Source organism: Sebastes fasciatus, chromosome 4, assembly GCF_043250625.1.
Source record: "Sebastes fasciatus isolate fSebFas1 chromosome 4, fSebFas1.pri, whole genome shotgun sequence".
NCBI lineage: Eukaryota > Metazoa > Chordata > Actinopteri > Perciformes > Sebastidae > Sebastes > Sebastes fasciatus.
In genome coordinates, this window is record NC_133798.1 from 33707383 (window position 1) to 33727125 (window position 19743).

At 41.7% G+C, this 19743-nt stretch overlaps 1 protein-coding gene across 6 annotated transcripts in view; it reads left to right on the plus strand.

The window, feature by feature from the left end:
- Window positions 1–19743, plus strand: part of insc (INSC spindle orientation adaptor protein) — a 63425-nt gene that overhangs the window by 42362 nt on the left and 1320 nt on the right. For all 6 annotated transcript variants that reach the window (XM_074633765.1, XM_074633767.1, XM_074633769.1 and 3 more), the window contains 7 exons: window positions 18–131; window positions 7413–7538; window positions 14384–14555; window positions 15226–15404; window positions 15643–15709; window positions 17058–17213; window positions 18823–18899. In XM_074633765.1, coding sequence (XP_074489866.1) covers window positions 18–131; window positions 7413–7538; window positions 14384–14555; window positions 15226–15404; window positions 15643–15709; window positions 17058–17213; window positions 18823–18899 — 891 coding nt within the window. The remainder of the gene's footprint in view (window positions 1–17; window positions 132–7412; window positions 7539–14383; window positions 14556–15225; window positions 15405–15642; window positions 15710–17057; window positions 17214–18822; window positions 18900–19743) is intronic.

Genomic DNA, 19743 nt, shown 5'->3' on the forward strand with positions numbered 1-19743 from the left:
TTTGATCTTCTTCGCAGCTCCTGATCAAACAGATCGACTCATCGGACAGCGTCCACACCATCGGCAGTGCCATCAGCAACCTGCTGTCCCTCACCCAGGACGGACCTCAGCTCTGCAGCATCATTGCCAAGGTACTGTGGACACATACTAGTGGACTATAGTGTACCGCCATGATCCTGTGCTGACAATGGTTACACCACCTTGGCCATGAGTCTGATTAGGGTGGAGATTAATTCCCACCACTGCCTGAGATGAACCCGTCTCCGCTGACGCATTTCATTGTGCAAAAGCCTGCGAGGTCCGAGATCCTGACGTCAGTGACAAGTCAGCAGCAGCGTGATGTATTATATTCTTAGCTTTGCAATTTTTCCACCCAGTCTTTGGCAGAAGCCGCTTCATTTGATATTACATCTCCAACCCTCACTTCACTCTGGACACACCCCTGATCAGCTCCACCTTTTGCCAACGTTCATCATCCAGGCCGGCGGACCTGCAGCTATCTCTCTATACATGCCTCTAAAAAGCTCTTTCCCTGTGAGATAAGACAAGACAGACCAGACAGCAGTCTCAATTGGCCATTAGTCAACCGAATGCTTCCAGGATACTCTTGATAAGACTCTTCCTGATGGCCCACACACACACTCATACCTGCTTCGCTGCCAGCTTGTCAGATCAATACTGTCAGCTCCCATTAGGAGTGAGCATTGGTCACAAATGCAGGTTACCTTTCAATCCGCTCCACCTTCCTTAACTCTCTCTGTAGCGCCGCTGGCCGATCCCCCAGAGAGGCATCTCAAGGAAACCTGCCTGCCAATGGCTGCTAATGAATACCCAATACAAAACATCCTCCACCTGCCATCGGAGTTAATGAACTAGCACCAGTCAGTCTGTCACACTCTCACATACACACCATCTTACAGTATAAGTGTTGCGTATCCTCTGGCTCATATCCGAAGCTCTTCACTCATTATCATTTTCCGCAGCCTGCTGACTTCACACTTGTTTTGAAAATCTGCAATGAGCCGTTTAAATATTTGGGGTGGGCACCTGATATTTCCACCTTTTCCATCTCTTTACCGGCGTTAGACAGCGTTTAGTGAGGGATGCGCTGTGTGTGGAGAAAAGGGAAGTACGTTAAATGTGTGGCAGTGAAGCAGGCAGCATGATAAATAGAGATGAATCATTGTGTATATGAGCTGGAAGTACCAGATGCATTTAACAATGTTGAACAGCATAATGGATGCCAGACAGTTTAAGGCGGTGGCAGTTCCTCTGGGAAAATTAGATTATTGTGTGATAATTAGGTATTACGTTGTCATTTACAGCCATGTAGCTTACATGATGACAACAGCTGATCACTTTGTTCATTATTTATTGCTAACACATCAACTTCCACATCACATCACGGCTGTTGTTAGGACATAAAGTCATCCCCCTGGGTTTTGTAAGAATTAAAATGCAATCAACAAATTCATACTTTTAGAGATGTCAAACATAAACTAAATAAGTCTTTATAAAATGAAAGATTTGGGTACTTAAAGTTGCATTAATTGACGTTTTGGTTGTGTACCATATAACGTTATGACAAACCTGGTAGGAAACTGTTGCCTTTTTACACATCCAACATTCGTTTGGAGTTGTGTTTCTGGCCACCTGATGTATGTAAATCCAATAGTCACTCTCTGTTTATCTCTGTTTTGGTCTCCACCAACTCCTGAGGAAAGCATCGGGCTCTTTAGCTTCTAAATGCATCCACTATGTTCACCAGCTAGTTGCTGACTTTGTCTTTCCGCAGGACATGTACAGTAGCACACAGTGGGTTCATCACAGTATTTTTTATTATCTTAAAACCACTTAGGTAAGGTTAGGAAACGCGCGTGGTTGGCGTTAACTTCACTGAGTAGCGAGTCACGTGACTGAGTCAACGTTACTTTTAGTTTCACACGGGACACGAACACCAGTCTCCTGGTTGAAAGTCTTTGTGTTTGTTTGACCCCTCTTCCCCGACCTGAACGGACTCTCCCGCTATTAATACTACGTCAGTTGAACAGTCGAATAACGCTGCGGGTGCATTTACATTGGAGTTAGTTGAAAGCCCGGTTCGTCACAAAGGGCGCCACCGTGCGATGGGTTTCCAATGCAGAGGGGCATTGACCATACGGCGGTGTTTGACGAGTTGGGAGTGAGAACGGGTTGAAACAAAACAAAGAAACTAAAGCAACTTAACCAAACTAAATGGAAGTGAAGCTGCAGCAGCCAGCAGAGTCAGCCACAGAGAGAGAGAGAGAGTAGGCGCTGCAGCCGTGGCTTCAGGAAACAAGGATCACGGAGCACAGGTGCTCCTGATTACACCAATCAGCCTGCAGCAGGGCAACGACAGACAGGTTAATAAGGTCTTTGACATCACGTCAACACTGTAACCTCTCCACATTTACGTTCATTTTTTTAATGTTTTAAACTAAAATTCCGGCCATAGCTTACACATTGCACCTTTAAAGCACTTTTCTGTAATTCACAGCTTATCAGACGTTAACTAATCACATAATCGTGACTTATTCGTCACGACTGAATGAACTGCACCCGTCTGGTTTACCAAGCAGGTCAGAACAAATGATTGTCAAACACCATCCATGTGTGCCTTTATTTGATGACCCACTCATAATGACAAAACCAACTAAATAAATGTATTCATCTAAAAAAAAAAAAAAAAAAACTTTAGATATTTGTTCTTTAATCCACTAAAACAATGTTTTCTTTAGTATCGCAGGGATAAACTATAAATAGACGAACACATTCACATTTTCGGGTAATTTAGATTCTCATTTTCACCTGATCTGCGTGTTTTTAGACTCTGGGAGGAAACGGAAGCACCAACAAACAGAAAAGCCCAGAGCTGAGATCACTGAAAAGAAAAATGTTATATGAGCTGACAGTGTTTAATACCGAGCCATGTGCCACCTCATAAATCAAGCAGCAGCTGGAATATTAGAGAGCGACTGTGTCATGATGTACAGGAGAGTTTACCTACTGTCATGATGGATGCCGATCTAAATGTGTCCATGTTGGCAGACTCCCCGTGTGTGTGTGTGTGTGTCCTTGCTCTTCTAACACGGAAAGCGTTTTGACTGCAGGCTGTGAGAGCATGACGTGGCAATAACTCAGGCCCGGTGAGAGGCAGCGTGTCGTCAAAACTACGTGGGCAGAGAGGGCAGACACGTGTAGAAATACAGTGCGACAGATGAGGATGTTTATGTGATGTCTCAATTTTAATTAGACCCCAGAAAAGGCAAGGTTTTTTGGCTGTTTGGATGAATATGAAGTGTTTTTCTTAGTCTGACAAAGCATTATGATTTAGCTTCGTATACACAAACACAATGATGTCCTTGACATTTTTACTAACAACCTTTTTGTTTGCAAATCAAGAAAGCAACCTCATAACTGCAGGCTGTGAGCAACAACAGACCAGAGTTCAGTTCAGGAAACTATGAGATGGAAAGAGATTACACGCTATGTCGGCATTCACATGCAAACAAACGGATAGAGAGGCATTTTAAGACAAGTAGTCGAGTTTCACATGATGATGTTAGTGCAGTGAGTAGCGAAATGCACGAGTGAGGATAAATGTGTTCATTGAAGGAATGAGGATGAAGTCAGTGGAAACAAAAGAGCTGAGGGTTGTTTGACGGGGAAGGAAGAGAAACGAGTGACAAGAACCAACCATCTGTGAAAAGGAAGAGAAAGTCTGTAAAGAGGAAACAAACAGAAAGACGCTTCAAACTGATGATTAACTGAATAAAACTGTCTGGTTGTCAGGCTGGAGGTTAACTTCTTTCCTCTGATACATTTCTGATTTCAAGTGGATGTTAGATTCCCCGATGAGTCCAGGGGATGAGGGGAGTAACAATAAAATTAAACTGGGGAATAATAATCAAGGAAAATAAAGTATATGCATAAACAAGGAGTTTATTAACAGATTGAAGTCTAAGGTAAACATTTTCAACAAACAACAACTGAACATTAACTTAAAATACAGCGCTAAACACACTAAAACTCACAGACACCCTCTCTCTCCAAGAGGGAGTGAGTTTGCCGAATAACACGCAGGCCGACGTCTGCCATGCAGACTGACGTTAGGTACTGGCCCACTGGCCCCGTCGTTAGACCCTGATGAGTGACTGATTGAAATCAGCTGCATACAATCAGGCAGGAGAGGATAGCACCCTGTCGCCTACAAAATTACTTTCCCATACAATTAAACTGCATTCTCAATTACATTTCGAGGGAAAAGCATTTTCTCTCGTATCATGGTCGCCCTTTTAAACAGTTTTAAATATGTGGTTAACTTTGTATATTGAAACAAAACTAAACAAAAAACGCAACAAAACTACTTAAGTAAAAAACATCATGGTTTAGCTTAGTATCACTCAGAGTCCATACATAAACATAGATGGATCAGACTACCAAAAAAATCAGGTAAATTAGTACATGAAACAGAAATAGCGATCCAGGTAAAAAAAATTAAATATAATTTTTTTTCTTAATACAAGAGTCGACAGTAAAACATCAATTCAATATCACACTATAAATACTATGCAGGAGTTTTTATTCTAGTTCTGCGCACCCGTCACTTGGTTGGGTCGGGTCAATATTTTCATCGTAAAAGCAGGCTTTAGTGCATTGTTTGAAATACAATCCTAAGGCCGGATTTATTATTATTTTAACCACGTGTTCGTGTAGACAACTGGCTGCGTCGTGCTACATTCATATACTTTGTATTCCGTATAGATGGCAGCTATTTAGACAAGTATACTTGTCATGGACGCATAGCGTTAATTTCTGAGAAAGTGCACAACCAACGCTCCAAACAGCAATCATGTGTACACAAACAAGTTAAAAGCAAGTGAAACTTCAATTAAACTTTAACATTTTTAAAGTCACAAAATATGACTTTAAAACCAAAGAACTAAAGTTCAAAAGTAGGGCTGCACAATTAATCAAAATTGTATCTACATCATAATATGTCCTTCTACAAATTTCAAATTGCCGGAAGCACAATATTTGTCAAAATACCATTTTAAATTAAATATTGTTGTGCTGCATAGATGTCCTGGTATGCGCATTATATTTTACAGACTTAAGAAAACATTTGTTAGTACAGATCCTAGCAAAAATTCTAATGTTTTTCAGTAAAAATGAGAATAAATCGTTCCCTGTAATATCGCAAATCATATCGCAGTCAAAATAATTGCAATTAGATATTTTTCAAAATTGTTTAGCCCTACTCAAAAGTGCGTTATTAGACTATTCGGAGATTCGTCACACACTCGGTCTGAAAGCTGAAGCAACGTTTGTGTCACAGCATAACAACAGGATCAACACCCTCTTCATCACTACCCCGAACACAGCTTGAATCAGCCTGCGAGTCTCTCTGGAGTTTCAAATGGTTTACTGAAAACTGTATGTCGGTGTTCGCAGTTCTTCCAGGTATATGGCGGAACAGTATTGCGTAGGCGGCGAACAGGGAAGAGCGGTCAGGCTGGAGGGCAGGATGATTAGTCACTCCAAGCCCCGGCAGCATGGCCTTAGCAGCATACGAGACATGCCAGCCCAGTATAATGGCCTTATTAGGATAATGGTGGTAGTTACAGGCTTCGTCTTCCTCCAGGTAATTCCATCTATCTGCACGCTGAATAGAATTCAATACCTGCAAGTGTTTGTTTGTCAGAGGGCTGCTTTGGTGTAGACGTAGAGCCAATACAGGAGCTATTTCTGTTTGTTTACTCCGAGCATCATCCAACAGAAAATGCTCAGCCATTAGAGCTAGCAAATCATCTTTTTTTCTCAGCTCAGTGTTTTCCATTTATGAAATATGTATATTTTGGCTGTTTTTATCTGACATGATAAATTGTGTGAGCCATTTGATAGTTTCTGTGGTTGGCAGGCTCGCTGCAGTGAAGCCGCCCAAATCCATCGGTCATTCCGGGTCCCCTGGACTCTTTAAAACCAGCATCGCTGCTATTGGCTTAGAGCCGCAGTACTGGCTCTCACAGCACCGTCTAGCAAGGAGCAATTTGATCCATCATTTTGCTCAATCATGTGTGCTTCAAGACAAGAGCGGATTATGACGTACGCTGTATAATTTGGTGGTATGATGAAGCCTGATGTCGGGCCTGTGAAAGTCTAAAAAGAGCTGTACTCTCACTCAAAGTTGTTTTCCGAACCGAACCACCTTTATGTCCCACATTAACCTGAGCAAATGTACGGAGAACTAAGTGCAACAAAACAGTGTCCCCTCGACAAATGAACAAAACAGAAATCTTCATATGATAACACAACTCATCATGTGGTGTAGGTGGGTGTTCTTAACTATGGATATGTTAGCATTGTTGTTAAATACACAATATGTAACTGTTTTTATTTTGAGAAAATGTGATAAAAAGTTATTTTTATAAAACTGTCACTTTATCCTGACAGTAGTCCGTGAGACAGGTAATCTTTGAAACAGATCATGTTCTTCCGTGTCCTCCTAGTGCTCCTACTGGCATTTGAAATGAGAAAGTTTGCTACACTCGTGCAGCTTTAACAATATATAAATATGCAACCCTGTCTTCTAGAAATTACATTTATCTAATACTGAATAGAGTGCTGCAGGAATGAGTTAGTGTAAGCATTTTAGCACTTCCAGTTACCTCGTCTGGAAGTCAATGGGTTTTTAGTTAGATGCCTGAAATAAGGTCTGTGGTTAACACAAGCTGAGGAGAGTTTAACGTTTTGTTCTATGACATAAAATACATCAATAAACATCCCACTCGTGAATTTTGAAGCCTTTATGTGTCTTAAAAAAGGCGGTTGCTAACAAGAGGCTAAATGAGACTACTAAACGGCATCCTGCCGACTTGTGTCACGACCGCGTTTACAGCCTCGTTGTCTATTCTCGCTTTCATGCCACCGTTGTGTATTTTCGTTTATAGCCTAACGTTAGCTATTTACTTCTGGCGATTGCATTAACACTTAAAAAATCCTAAAAGTTGTGTTCATTTGTGGAGATTATCTTCCGGAACAAAACGTTTAAGTATCATAAACGTGAGTTTGCCACAGAGCTTATTTTCTGCAATAACCCAAAACCCAAAGGAACATCCCATTGGCTTTTTGCCGAGGGAACCAGGGTGATGCTAACTTCCTGGTTGGCCTACAAAAATACGTCATCCCTGGAGCACTCTATTGTTTTCCCAATTATGTTATGGATTTAGCAGCTACAGCTTATTCAAAGATACCTGATGATGATGCTTGACACAGTTTTACTGTTGTGGGGGGACTGAACGTATCAGAATTTAGCATCAGTGCAGATTTATGAAGGACTGTAGATCTTGTTCTAATGCACAAACATCTAATTACTTTTGGTTCCTCCACAGGAAGGAGCTGTGGTCGCCCTGTTTAAGATCTGCAGGCAGGACCGCTTCAGAGAGCTCTACGCTCACGCTCTGAGAACAGTGGCCTCCATCTGCTGTGTGGAGGAGGGCATCAACCAACTGGACAAGGTAAACCTCTCTCTCTCTCTCACACACACACACACACACACACACACACACATATATTACAAAATGTTGAAATAAAAGAGACCAACATTAATTCATTGATATTATGCCAAAGGAAAAAAAGGTCAAGATCATGATAATAATAACTGATTCGACAACTTAATTTAATTAATTTAATACCATTGATTATTTACAAGGGACACTGATTCACAGAAGTTTGAATCTGTATTTTGTGACCAGATGTACAAAATCAGTTCAAATGGGGAGGAAAATGACAGATGAAAAATGGGATGTACGTAAGTAAACGTACGCAGTTTGGCAACGAAAGTATGGCAGAGTGCAGTATAGCTCGCCAAGCTACGCAAGGACATTAACCACCAAAGATCGCAAATGCAGCCAGAACAAATAGACTTTCCAGAGCCGTGTGCTATTAGTGAGTGAGTAAAAGACATCAGGCTGTTCTCATACACTGTTCGTAGCTACCTGCATTGTAGTTTGTATTCATCACACAAAATCAATTCGTATGTAAACCACGTAATCGTGAACCAGGAAGTATAAAGAGCGGCACAGGAGGAGGCCGGGTTTTTTTTAAACACACACAGAGAGAGAGAGAGAAAGAGAAAGTGAGACGACATTAATCTCAACTAAGTACAGTACTTCCAGTAAAATAACTTGGCTGCCTCCAGCCCAGACAGATTATGTTTACAGTGATCAGCTGAAGTTGTGCCTCAGACAGGAGCTTGTTCCTCTTCCCAGCAGCACAGTAACATCTGTCTACTGTTGTACACATTCAGCCATGCTCTTGCTTTCTATGTTATGACTGGGAGGCTTAGTTTATTTTCACAGGTGAATGTTATGCCAACAATGGCAGCAGCGGGAGGAAGAGGAGGAGGAGGAGGTGGAGGATGAGGAGGAGGAGGAGGCGGCTGCACAGAAACAAAGTGTGTTATCGTAGAATCAAAGGATCAACAGTTTTGCTCTTTACTGGGAAAATAAATCGTCTATATGTTGTCCTTTAAAAATCATTTTCAATATCTCTTCATTGGTTACAGTAGACCCTTTTTACGGTTTGTAAACAATGATGACGTACGTAAGACTGGAAACGCAGTTTGGCAACGGAAGTACGGCGTAGTGCAATAGCTTGTCAAGTTATGCATGGGAATTAACCACCAAAGATCAAAACCTAAACAAATTGTCTTTCCAGATCTGTTAGTGAATTGGTAGAAGATATTAACAAGGCCCAGTATACAGTGGCCGGATATAGCGTGTAACGTTACACCAGCGAGAAATTATGAGCAGACGAGTCACTAGATGCTTACAACTACGTTATCTGTGTTCATGTGCAGAATGTCAAATAGACATAGACTCAGAGTTTGGAGTTTAATAATGAGTGCTACAAACAACAATCGTATCGTCAGTCCAGCGGTAGTCAACATGTTTAATATCTTGCAGCCATAGAGGTGTTTCGGTTTAACGAGTGATCGTGTTAACTGGGGCAACGTATTCTCATACAGCAGTTTGTATGATATCTATTTTTCGTGCGTTTTCCTACAATTTTCCAGCATCAATTTCCGCTCCAGACTTTTCAAAATAAACTTCCATCTACAAAGGAAACAGCTTTGTTAGGTTTAGGTAACAAAACCTCCTAATTAGGTTTAGGAAAGATCATAGTTAAGTTACGCCGGAAGTCGTTACGCGATACCGGAAGGGGCGTTACTTAAGTATGGAAGTTCCGTGACAAAAACTCCTTAGTTAGGTTTAGGAAAAGATTGTGGTTTGTTTTAAATTAACACCGGGAGTGGCGTTACTTAAGTGTGAAAGTTACGTGACAAATCCAGGGTGAAAATCCGGTGTTTTTTGAGCCCATCCATCCACTCCGACCTCCTCCCTATGTGGCGTTCGCCATTCTTTATGTTTCCTGGTTCACAATTACGTGGATTACAAACAAATTGATTTTGTGGGATGTATCCAAGTTACAGTGCATTTGCTTTTTGTAGGTATAGATACGAACGGTGTATGAGAACAGCCTGAATGGGGGCTTTCAGCTTTCGTAGTTGCTTGTAGTGACTTCAGCTGTTGAAAACACAAACAGAACATGTAGGTGTCTTCATAAAAGCCTACAATCAGTTTTAAATACAGACTCATCTGTGATTATTATCTACGCCAACCATTTACACAAGTTACTAGGAGCAACCACAGATGCATTCGGCTGAAAGTCACTAGATAACACGGTCACTCGTTAAACTGAACCACCTGTTGCTCTGAAATGGTCGTGATCCTGATCGTGATGAACTTGAGTCCGCTGTTGGAATATTGATTCTGACAACCGAACACGCAACAACCAGACATTTTGATGCTGGTAACAGCTTTAATTGAATTTTTAAAGCTTGTGAACTCATCTGGATGGCATGGGGCAAGACGCCACTTCCATTGCCAACATGCCGCACATAGTTTTGATGACGTCGGCTGTAGAAGGGCCCATTTACGATACCTTGGGGTTTTATTACCATTTAAACACGATGAAACTGGTGCTAGTAATTACCTCAATTAAGAGCACATTTCCTAAACACCTTGTTGATTACTCTCACATGTTGCAGGTGATGTTACTCTCTACTACTGGCAGACCCGATTAGAACAGATGCAGACAGGCAGGTAGTGCCAGCCCGATGTTAACGTCTCGTAATGAATAATTGATGTTCTGTATGGCACCTTAACGTTGTTTAGGAGGATTCACTTGACACATACAGCCTCTGTGTTATTAATTATATTCCCGTATTGTTACTTTTTTGGTGGGGGAACTTTTGGCTGCAGCAGTTGAGTTCTCCAGCTTTCTATTTACTTGATTAAATTTTCATGAATGAGTTCCCCGAGTTCAGTCACCTCAGGGCAGGGGAACCGCTTTTAAACTCTCGCTGTATAATTTTAGGTTCGGTGACGGTGAAAAAATAGGCATCATACTGTGTACAATGTGTTTTTCTTTTTCTGACGACAGAATTATACAGTACACACACAAAAAAGATGAGTCATGATTTAGAGTGTGTCTCGGTGGTGCGCAGAGATGAGATCATTATATGGGACCTCTTGACTGCTGAGCTGACGGGTCAAACATTTAGACCTGAGTGACTCCTCACTGTGCGTAAAGGAGAGATGGCAAGGCAGGGAGAGAAAGAAAGAGAGAGAGAGCTAATGGTACATCCTTCTTTGTTTGTCCTTGTTTGTTCTCTATCGAGAATTCATCCAAAATAAACAACAGACGCACCTGTGTCAAGCGAGCGTTCACAGAAAGACAAATATAACCTGATTCCGGCTAATAATGATGCCACAACGGCGTCTGTGTTCACGTGTAGAGCAGCTGGGACAGCATGAATCATCCGAGTGTGAAAACTCTTTTTACGGGGAACCAAAGTCCGCCCCAGATTAGCAGCCATGGTCCCGGGAGAGAGGCTGTCAGGCAAGTCTACGCTACCAACCGCTCACCAGCGGTCGCTCAGGCTTGAGAAACACAACTGTCACTGTTGAAGGGTGATCGAGAAAAGGGGCCGGCACGCATCTGTGCTGCTCATTGGTGGATATAGTATGTACTAACTTTTATCCCCAACTGGAACATTATGTAATCATAGCATGGTGAATGGGAAGAGTTTTCAAACTTTGATGCACGATTGACTGAAAAAAGGAACAGTGTGTAGCATGTCGGGGGGATCTATTAGCAGAAATTGAATATAATATTCATGTTTTCATTAGTGTATAATCACCTGAAACTAAGAATCGTTGTGTTTTCGTCGTTGTGTTGTGCTTAGAATGAGTCCTTCATATCTACATAGGGAGCGGGTCCTCTTCACGGAGTCCACCATGTTGCTCCACCATGTTTCTACAGTATAGCCCAGAAGTTACCCGAAGGCCACCGTAGTTCTCCGACACGCTTAAAAAACTGCGGTATCGTGAGCCGCAGAGCGCAAAAAACGTGGTAACGCCAGCTGCCGTCTGACTTCCGTTGCTCTTAAAGTAGTGTTATTATGGTAAGGATGAGCTCTGAGCGAGGCGAACAGCATCACCACCGTTTCGCACTCCGGGGAAATGCGGAGGGGTACTCATTTGGTTGCAATCTGCAACCACACCACTAGATGCCGCCAAATCCTACACACTGTACCTTTAAGCTTGCAGCTCTAAAAGTGTAAAATGAAATTGGATATGATTGCATTAACCTGCAACGCACGCTGGCTGTGTTGCATAGTGGATAATGTTTATAGTATTATGGGATTAACAAGCGTGAATTTGCAATAGCTGCGACCACATATGTGCAGGCGTGTATGCATTCATACACACACACACACACACACACACACACACACACACACACACACTGTCAACTTCTTATATACAGTCTATGGTGTCTACAAGAAGGGAGTTATGAAGGGGGCAGGGCTAAGGTGTAGGGGGGCGGGGCAAACCATCACTAATGAAAAAGGAACTCTGCTGAGTGCAATGATGCCTCCACAAGAGTCTACAACAAACGGTTCATGAGTTTTGCCGTGGTACGTGAATCCGTTTCGAAGTTATGCCCCTTTTTGTTATAGGCCACTCTCACTGCCACACCCTCTGTTTGCCAATTGGCACGAACACAAACACACACCTTCACACACTTGACCTCCACGCCACATTTCAATCTCCTAGGGGCAAAAAACTGTGGCCGCTTAATGCATGGGGAATCTTTCGAGGACCGACAGAGTGAGCTATAGAGCTGCTGGTCGACACTTTAATAACTCATAAGTGCTGCCTCTCTCTGCTAAGTATTCATGTAGTGTCAACTGGAAAAGTAGCAAATTTAATTTGGTGTTCAGGATTTTGCACTTTTGTTCCTGACACAGAGAAACACAATTCAATGCATTTTCTCTGGTCACAGGGCTGAAATACTTCAGGATGGTGTGACGCAAAAAACTCCCCTCAAACTATGTTGTGACTCCGTAAAATGCAGAAAAAGTTATTTGGCGTCGGCCCAGAGAATAAACTGAATGAGATACATCCGGTGTACGGTAAATGAGGAGTCGGGGAATATCTTATTTTAGGGAGGAGGAGGTGCGGGTAGGGACGGGGGGAGGGGAACAGAAGGGGAATGGGGGGACGGTAGATGAACGGGGGTGTGGAGAGTGGATTGTTCCACGTCAGTGGGTCGCGATGGCACAGTGCTGCTGACGTCCACGGAGACAAAAATAGGGAATTGCCCTGTGAAGCTCAGCGCGCTGATGCTCGTCAGCAGATAAGACTGACAGGTGTGGCGGGCTGAGAGCTGACGCTGTGCCTCACTCTGGATGCTCCAAACTTTTGTTTTCAGGTGTGTCGGCTGGTGGTGGCTGAGCATCACAAACATTAACATGCTCTTTCCCTAAATGAATACAGTAATGATTGAAAAGTGACTAATGCAGAAAACAGTTTGGACATGATGGAAATGTATAGGTGTCTATTGCCACCATGGAAACCACAATCCTGCAGTTTATCACTAATTGATAGTATGGATGGCTTCCAGAGTGTGTGCTGATTTTCAACACTTACACATATGCGAGACTTGATAAGATCTAAAGCCGACAGAGGCAGAGTAACATCAGCAGCTGGAGTAAAGTTGGTATGAACTGTGCAATAACTGTGCCCCCAAGTGGATGAAGATCAGCTCTACACCTCCATTATTTCCTGAAGCTTCTAATACCAAAGCACACACACACACACACACACACAAGCAAACAAACACAAACACAACGATGAGATAAATATGACCTCATGCTCCTGAGTAAACGTCTCTTATAACTCTGAGCTCCTCCTCACACACTCTGGGTCCACGCCAGCCACATATACAAGAGTTTCTTGACCATTAAAGCAGAGTGGTGTGCTTTAATTGTGATGGCTTTATGGGCAAGGCGGCAGGTTTTAGCCAAGCTGACACCTGCATGGACACTTAACTGTCCTGTCTGGATGGCCAGTGATGCTGCGGATGTTTTGTCATCCCTGCAGTGTTGAGAGGAATCATTAAAGGGGACACATCGTGCTCATTTTTTAGATTCATACTTGTATTTTTGGTTTCTGTTTACATGCTTTAATTTTCAAAAAACACATTAATTTCCTCGTACTGTCTATCTGAATATACCTGTATTCACCCTCTGTCTGAAACACTCCGTTTTAGCGCCTGTCTCTTTAAGACCCCCTCCAGAAAAAGCCCAGTCTGCTCTGATTGGCCTGCGAGAAAAATATGGTGCACCTTTGCAAAGGTAGTTCTCAAGCTGAAGGCTATAGTTATAGTGACTCGAGCAGGTTAAAATTAAATGTCTACGTAGACGCAAGCGAGTATCGGTCAAAACTGTGAGGCGACACACACAACGTGATTGTGATTGTTGATTGATTTATGTTAGCAACATTAGCCTGCTAAAACCACAATATCACTCTATATTTCACCTGCTTGGCAGTAACGTTAGCTGACCAAATGAAGGTCCCTCCATGAATCGAAGGCCCGGCGTATTATGAACCTAGTTTTCCCCACCGACGTAGGTCACATTCCTGTTTTGCAAGACAGGCTTCACTAGATATAACTTTGTTTTTTGAGTTGTGGTGGGGGGGCTGGTCGTTTGTTGGTGTTAATGGACTCATCTTCTAACCGAACGTTAGCAATGGTTGCACACTGTTAACCCTGTAGCGGAGTTGAAAATAAAGGCACTCGCAAGCGCGCATGACGTCAAATCCGTTGGATTTTCCCGGTATAATCGGCCCGGGTTCTTCACAAAGCAAAGTTCTTCATATTTAAAGCAGTCTGCATAAAGTTAATAGATTATTATAAATGATTATGCTGTGTGTTTTCTGACGTGTAGGTGGATGGGATCCTGTGCCTGGCGGACATCCTGACCGACGAGAGCAGCGTGGAAGCAGCCAGGGCCGAGGCGGCGGCGGTCGTGGCTCAGATCACCTCCCCTCACCACACGTCCACGCAGCACCTCGCCAGCTTCCTGGAGAGCATGCACGACATCGTCACCGCGCTCATCAGTGAGTGGACGTGGCACTGATCATGTAACCATGACCTTTGACCTCATAGTAGGTCTGACCGAAGGTTGTTTGGAGAAACAGGATTTTTTTTTAGGTTTAAAAAACAGTGAGTTTTGATTGTAGAGAAAATTAGAATGACAGATAGTGGTGCTATGGAGCCGTATGGAGGCGATACACAGTCCTATCTACCCCATACTGATCTACAGTTGGTGGTAAAAGATATGCTGCGATGGGCCAACGGATATTTTTTGAGGAAGGAAATGCACTCGAGGACCTCAAGGACACACAATGTAAAAACTACACAGGGCACCTTTAACCTATAATTTCAGATTAGGGTGCATTTTATTTTAGTTTATTATAATAGAGGTTCAGTGCAGATATTTTATATATTTTTGATACTGTAGAAAAAGTAGAAAAAGTACAATAAATACAGTATATTAAATCAGAACACAAAAATAATGATTTTAATGTTTAAGATTTTTACATCTCAATCTACAAAACATGCAAACAAACAAATGCAACAAGCGATCTAGTTGCCAGAAGACAACAACTTCAAACTGGAGCAAATAATGTGATTTGGGTCATGGTTTACCTTCCTTGCATTACATATGCTGTGTGTTGTGTTAGAACCGCTGTACAGTATTAAATGAGAGACGTCTTCTTCTCTCAGAGTTGTGCGAGACCGCCTCCTGCGGTGAAGTTTTCCTCCTGGCGTCTGCAGCCTTGGCCAACATCACCTTCTTCGACAGCATGGCCTGTGAGATTCTCCTGCAGCTCAGTGCCATCCACATCCTGCTGCAGGCCTGCAGAGACCGCCAGAGAGTCGACACACCTTACTCCAAAGACCAGGTACACAGCATATGTTTCTCAAAATACTATATATAATAGCAAAAACTTTGACTCAGAAGTGCCCTGGAGCAGTGCACTTTTTCTGTGGCAAAACAGCTGGTTGTGATCGTACAGGGACAGTAGCTGTGAATGTAATTCAAATTTAACTTAGTGAACTGGTATGGTACAGAAAAAAAAAGTAAAAGCATATGTCTAACTTTTTGAAATGTTTTTTTTTTATTCTTTGTTTTAATCTCAGGTGGTGACAATCTTGGCAAACCTGTCAGTCTTAGAGCAGTGTGCTTCTGAAGTCCTGCAAGACCAAGGTAATCTATTTCACAACAGTCATTTTTAATTAAATGTTACATGTCATTGTTATTTTTCATGGGTTGCTGCTGTTGGATGAAGGACATACACCAGCAAGTACTGAACTACTCACTAATACCCTGATTTGAGGGGGGTGGGGGGGACGTCATCCCCCTTGTTAGCAAAATGACCAAAATGCATCCCCCCTTGTTAACCTGCCATCCCTCCTCTCCACCCCCTAGTAGCAGAGAGTCCAGGGTCAGAATATGTTAGTCTAGTCTGCCTGACTCATTGATCCTTTATCTGACTGAGGTTTGAACAAGTTAGAATCTAAGGCCCCGACCATGACTCTGAAATATCTACAACCTGTCTGTTCTGTGTATTGATGAATCCGTGGTGCTGAAGTAGCAGACGGATTTCCGTCCCCCCTGTTAAAATAATTAACAAATCGCCTACTGCTAATATACCCACACGTTGATGTGCAATAATTCTGTGTAATTCTTCTTTAATCCTCAAGATGGCAGCCTCACATAATATTTGCGAAGTAGCCTGGAAGAGTTTCAATAAAACATCAACCATATGCAAATATTTTTAAACTGAAATACATTTAAATATAAATAGTTTTTCATTCCTTAATTTCACTATTTATATATATTTTTTTCTTAAATGTATTACACATCCCGTAATCTCTATTCATTCATTCATGTATTGTAAAATACATTCATAGATACATATGTTTACGGTATGTTTTAGTATGGGTCTGGGTCATTGTGTCAGAGCCTCTGATTGTGTGTCAGTAATATCCTTCACCCATTTAATTAACATTTCCAAATACATTGTATGTCTTGCTCTTGCTTCATTTAGTGATTATTTATAATAAAATTTGATCATAGAATGAGCGGCCAAAACTGTTTATTCTTTTACAATCTGCACAATGTATTTCAAAGTTTGTTGCAGTCTTTGTCCTGCAGTTGTCCTGAAGCACTTGTGGAGGATTATGTGTCTTTCCTTTCTGTATTGAGTGATTTTAGACTGTTGACTTTGCTTTCTAACTGCACTTCTAGTTTAAACCCTTTCTGATGTGTGTAATGTGTCTGGATCCTTTCTAATTCACTTGAGCTCTTAGTTGTGTCTGTGTTTTGAGTAACTTTGTGTCTGTGTAAGTTTCAAACTGTTTGCTGTGTTTGGTTCCTGTACACCATATGTAACTTATTGCTTGTCAGTTTTTCTGTCTTCTCTTTATTTGTTTTTTATTGTGTGTCTTACTGTAGCTTCAGTACCATGTTTCTTTCTGACTGTGCTGTTTGGTGTCCTCCCTGACACCTTGTTGGTTCCTTGCTAATCTTTACTATGTAACATGTCTTGTAGGAATAGAGCGACTGCTGCTGCTGCTGGGAGAGAAGCCGTCCTCCCCCAGTCCATCAGAGGGCGCCGCCTGCGAGCGCGTTCAGCAGAAAGCTGCTGTCACTTTGGCCCGTCTGAGCAGAGACCCTGACGTGGCCCAAACAGCCATCCAGCTAAAAGGTTGTTAGTGTTAATATAACACTATAAATTATTTATGAAATGGTATTGTTGACAGATGCAGAAAAGTTCAAAGATACAAATGAAGTGCGGTAAAAAAAAGTGGTAAAAAGAAACATATTCATTAATGAGATATGCTGCATACATTTGTGTATATTTACGCAGCCCTATTTTAAATAATATCATCTCATGCTTTCCTTTTCACATCTGACTTTGATTGACTTAAAGCCTCTGAACACCCACCCAGGTGTTTTCAGTTATTCTGGCTGATTAGACCTCTGCTCAGGTTGAAGGTGGGCCGGAGCTTTGATGGGAATTTATTAGGCCACAAATCTTCATCCACCAATAACAATGATGAAGGTGTAATTTGTCCCACTCTAACAGGTTGTAGAGCAGATCTTGTGCTAACAGTCCTGAGCAGAGGTCTAATCAGTCAGAATAACTGAAAACACCTGTGTGGGTGTTCAGAAGCTTTAAGTCAATTAAATTACGCTGTGGGCTCCATAAAGGCTGAAGACAGTTGTGAGTAAGGATATCATGACATTGAAAGATATTGTTATAGATATATATACTTTGTATGGATCTTACATAATTTGGCCAAAGGGAATGTAAGTGGATTTATAATCATAATTACAATACAGCTGGACCTTGAATTGAGCCTTGAGGTACCTCATTTGTAATTTAATGGCCAGTGTGTAACATTTAAGGGGATCTATTGACAGAAATGGAATATATTATAATATTAAGTGTATGTTTTCTTTAGTGTATAATCACCTGAAACTGAATAAACCGTTTATATCACATATGGAGCGGGTCCTCTTCACGGAGTCCGCCATGTTTCTACAGTAGCCCAGAACGGACAAACAAACACTAGCTCCAGAGAGAGCATTTCACGTTTTCATGTCGGCCACCGTAGTTCTGGGTGTGCTTGGCACACGGGAGAAGTTTCAGCTGGTTGCAATCTGCAACCTCACCACTAGATGCCGCCAAATCCTACACACTGCACCTTTAAACACTTAAAGACAACAAAACCATCAACTACATATGATGCTCTGATTCTGCATCCTCTTGAAGCTTGAATATTTATTCACTTTAAGGAGGTAAAAAAATGTCTCACGAGATCATTTCACAGGACAGAGGTCCTCGTCCTCTCACTGGACAGAAAAGCCTCCACTTTGATATAATGTACTGCATGTCCATTTTGCCAGTATACCTCTTTGTCTCATGGGACGCAGCTCTCTATGAATGCTTTATGAAACCCCATAATGTGATTAATGGAAAGTAACATATATTATGCTCTGTCACAGAAGCCAGAGATGTAAAGTGTTATTTTTCTATTTTTTAAACTAAACAAAGGTAATACCTTTTATGTTTAAATTAATTTAAAGTACACTGAGACATGTATAGAACATTAATTAAAAGCAAATACTTATGTGTAACGGAAACTTCCCTGTTATTTTGGGAATGTTATCAGCATTACAAAAAGTGTTTTTACTCTGTTTTATATACACAACTGCTCTCTCTGCCCTCCTGTTTATAGTCAATATCAATGTTTAAGAATGGGACAAGCTTGTAACAGATTTTTTTTTTCCCCCTCTGCTGTCTGCTTTAGCTGTTCCTCGTCTTATTGAACTGTGTCGCTCCCCTACTGAGAGAAATAACAGCGACTCAGTGCTGGTCGCTTGCCTGGTACGTATAAAGTGTTTGTGCACGCAGCCCCCTTAGATATGTGTAAATGACTCCATGTCCTGAAAACAAATATGCAATTCAAACATTCAAACTGCCTATTTCAGTCAGGCAGTTAAAATACTATACATTTTCAGCTGCACTTGCTATATAGTACTTAAATAGTGCAAACTGAGGGCATTATACAGCAGGCCTGCATGTGTAACATCAGTGTACCGAACGACTGTCCAATTTAATTACATCCACAGGGCAATATCTGAAAATTGAAAATACATCACAACCTCAGTATCTTTAAGCCGCGTCGAGATAGCTGACCGGTTCATCTCAAACGTTAGCATGTTTAAATATGTACATATCATGAATAATATCCCTGCCTGCGCTTTATCATCCTCTCATTCTGATCATGATTATTAAGACCAGATCTTAGGGCCGATGAGGGGGATTTGAAGCCCGTAATGGTTCGGGAGCTTAATTGGGCTGCCTCGCCGCGCTGAGAAATGCCCTCCTCTTCACTGTAGCCACACTTGTCAGTCTATTCAAATTAATGTGATTCTATTTCATCCTTTTAGCCAAGGGGTCAAGTAGAGCATTTGTAGGTGTTGAATTTTTACCTTCAAAGGATGCTGAGCTTTCACAGAGCATTTGTAATCTCAAATGTAAATGTTGGAGGCTCTCGAGACGTCACACGTATTAAACTCATGAGCTCTTGAAATCACATGAGATGTGTTTAAAAAAAATGGTAGGACTGAATTTAGTACAGTATCACTACAGTTTGTTGTTTACTGTTAACCTGCAGATAACATACAAATTTTATTTTTAATTTAATCATACTAAATGTGCAGTTCCA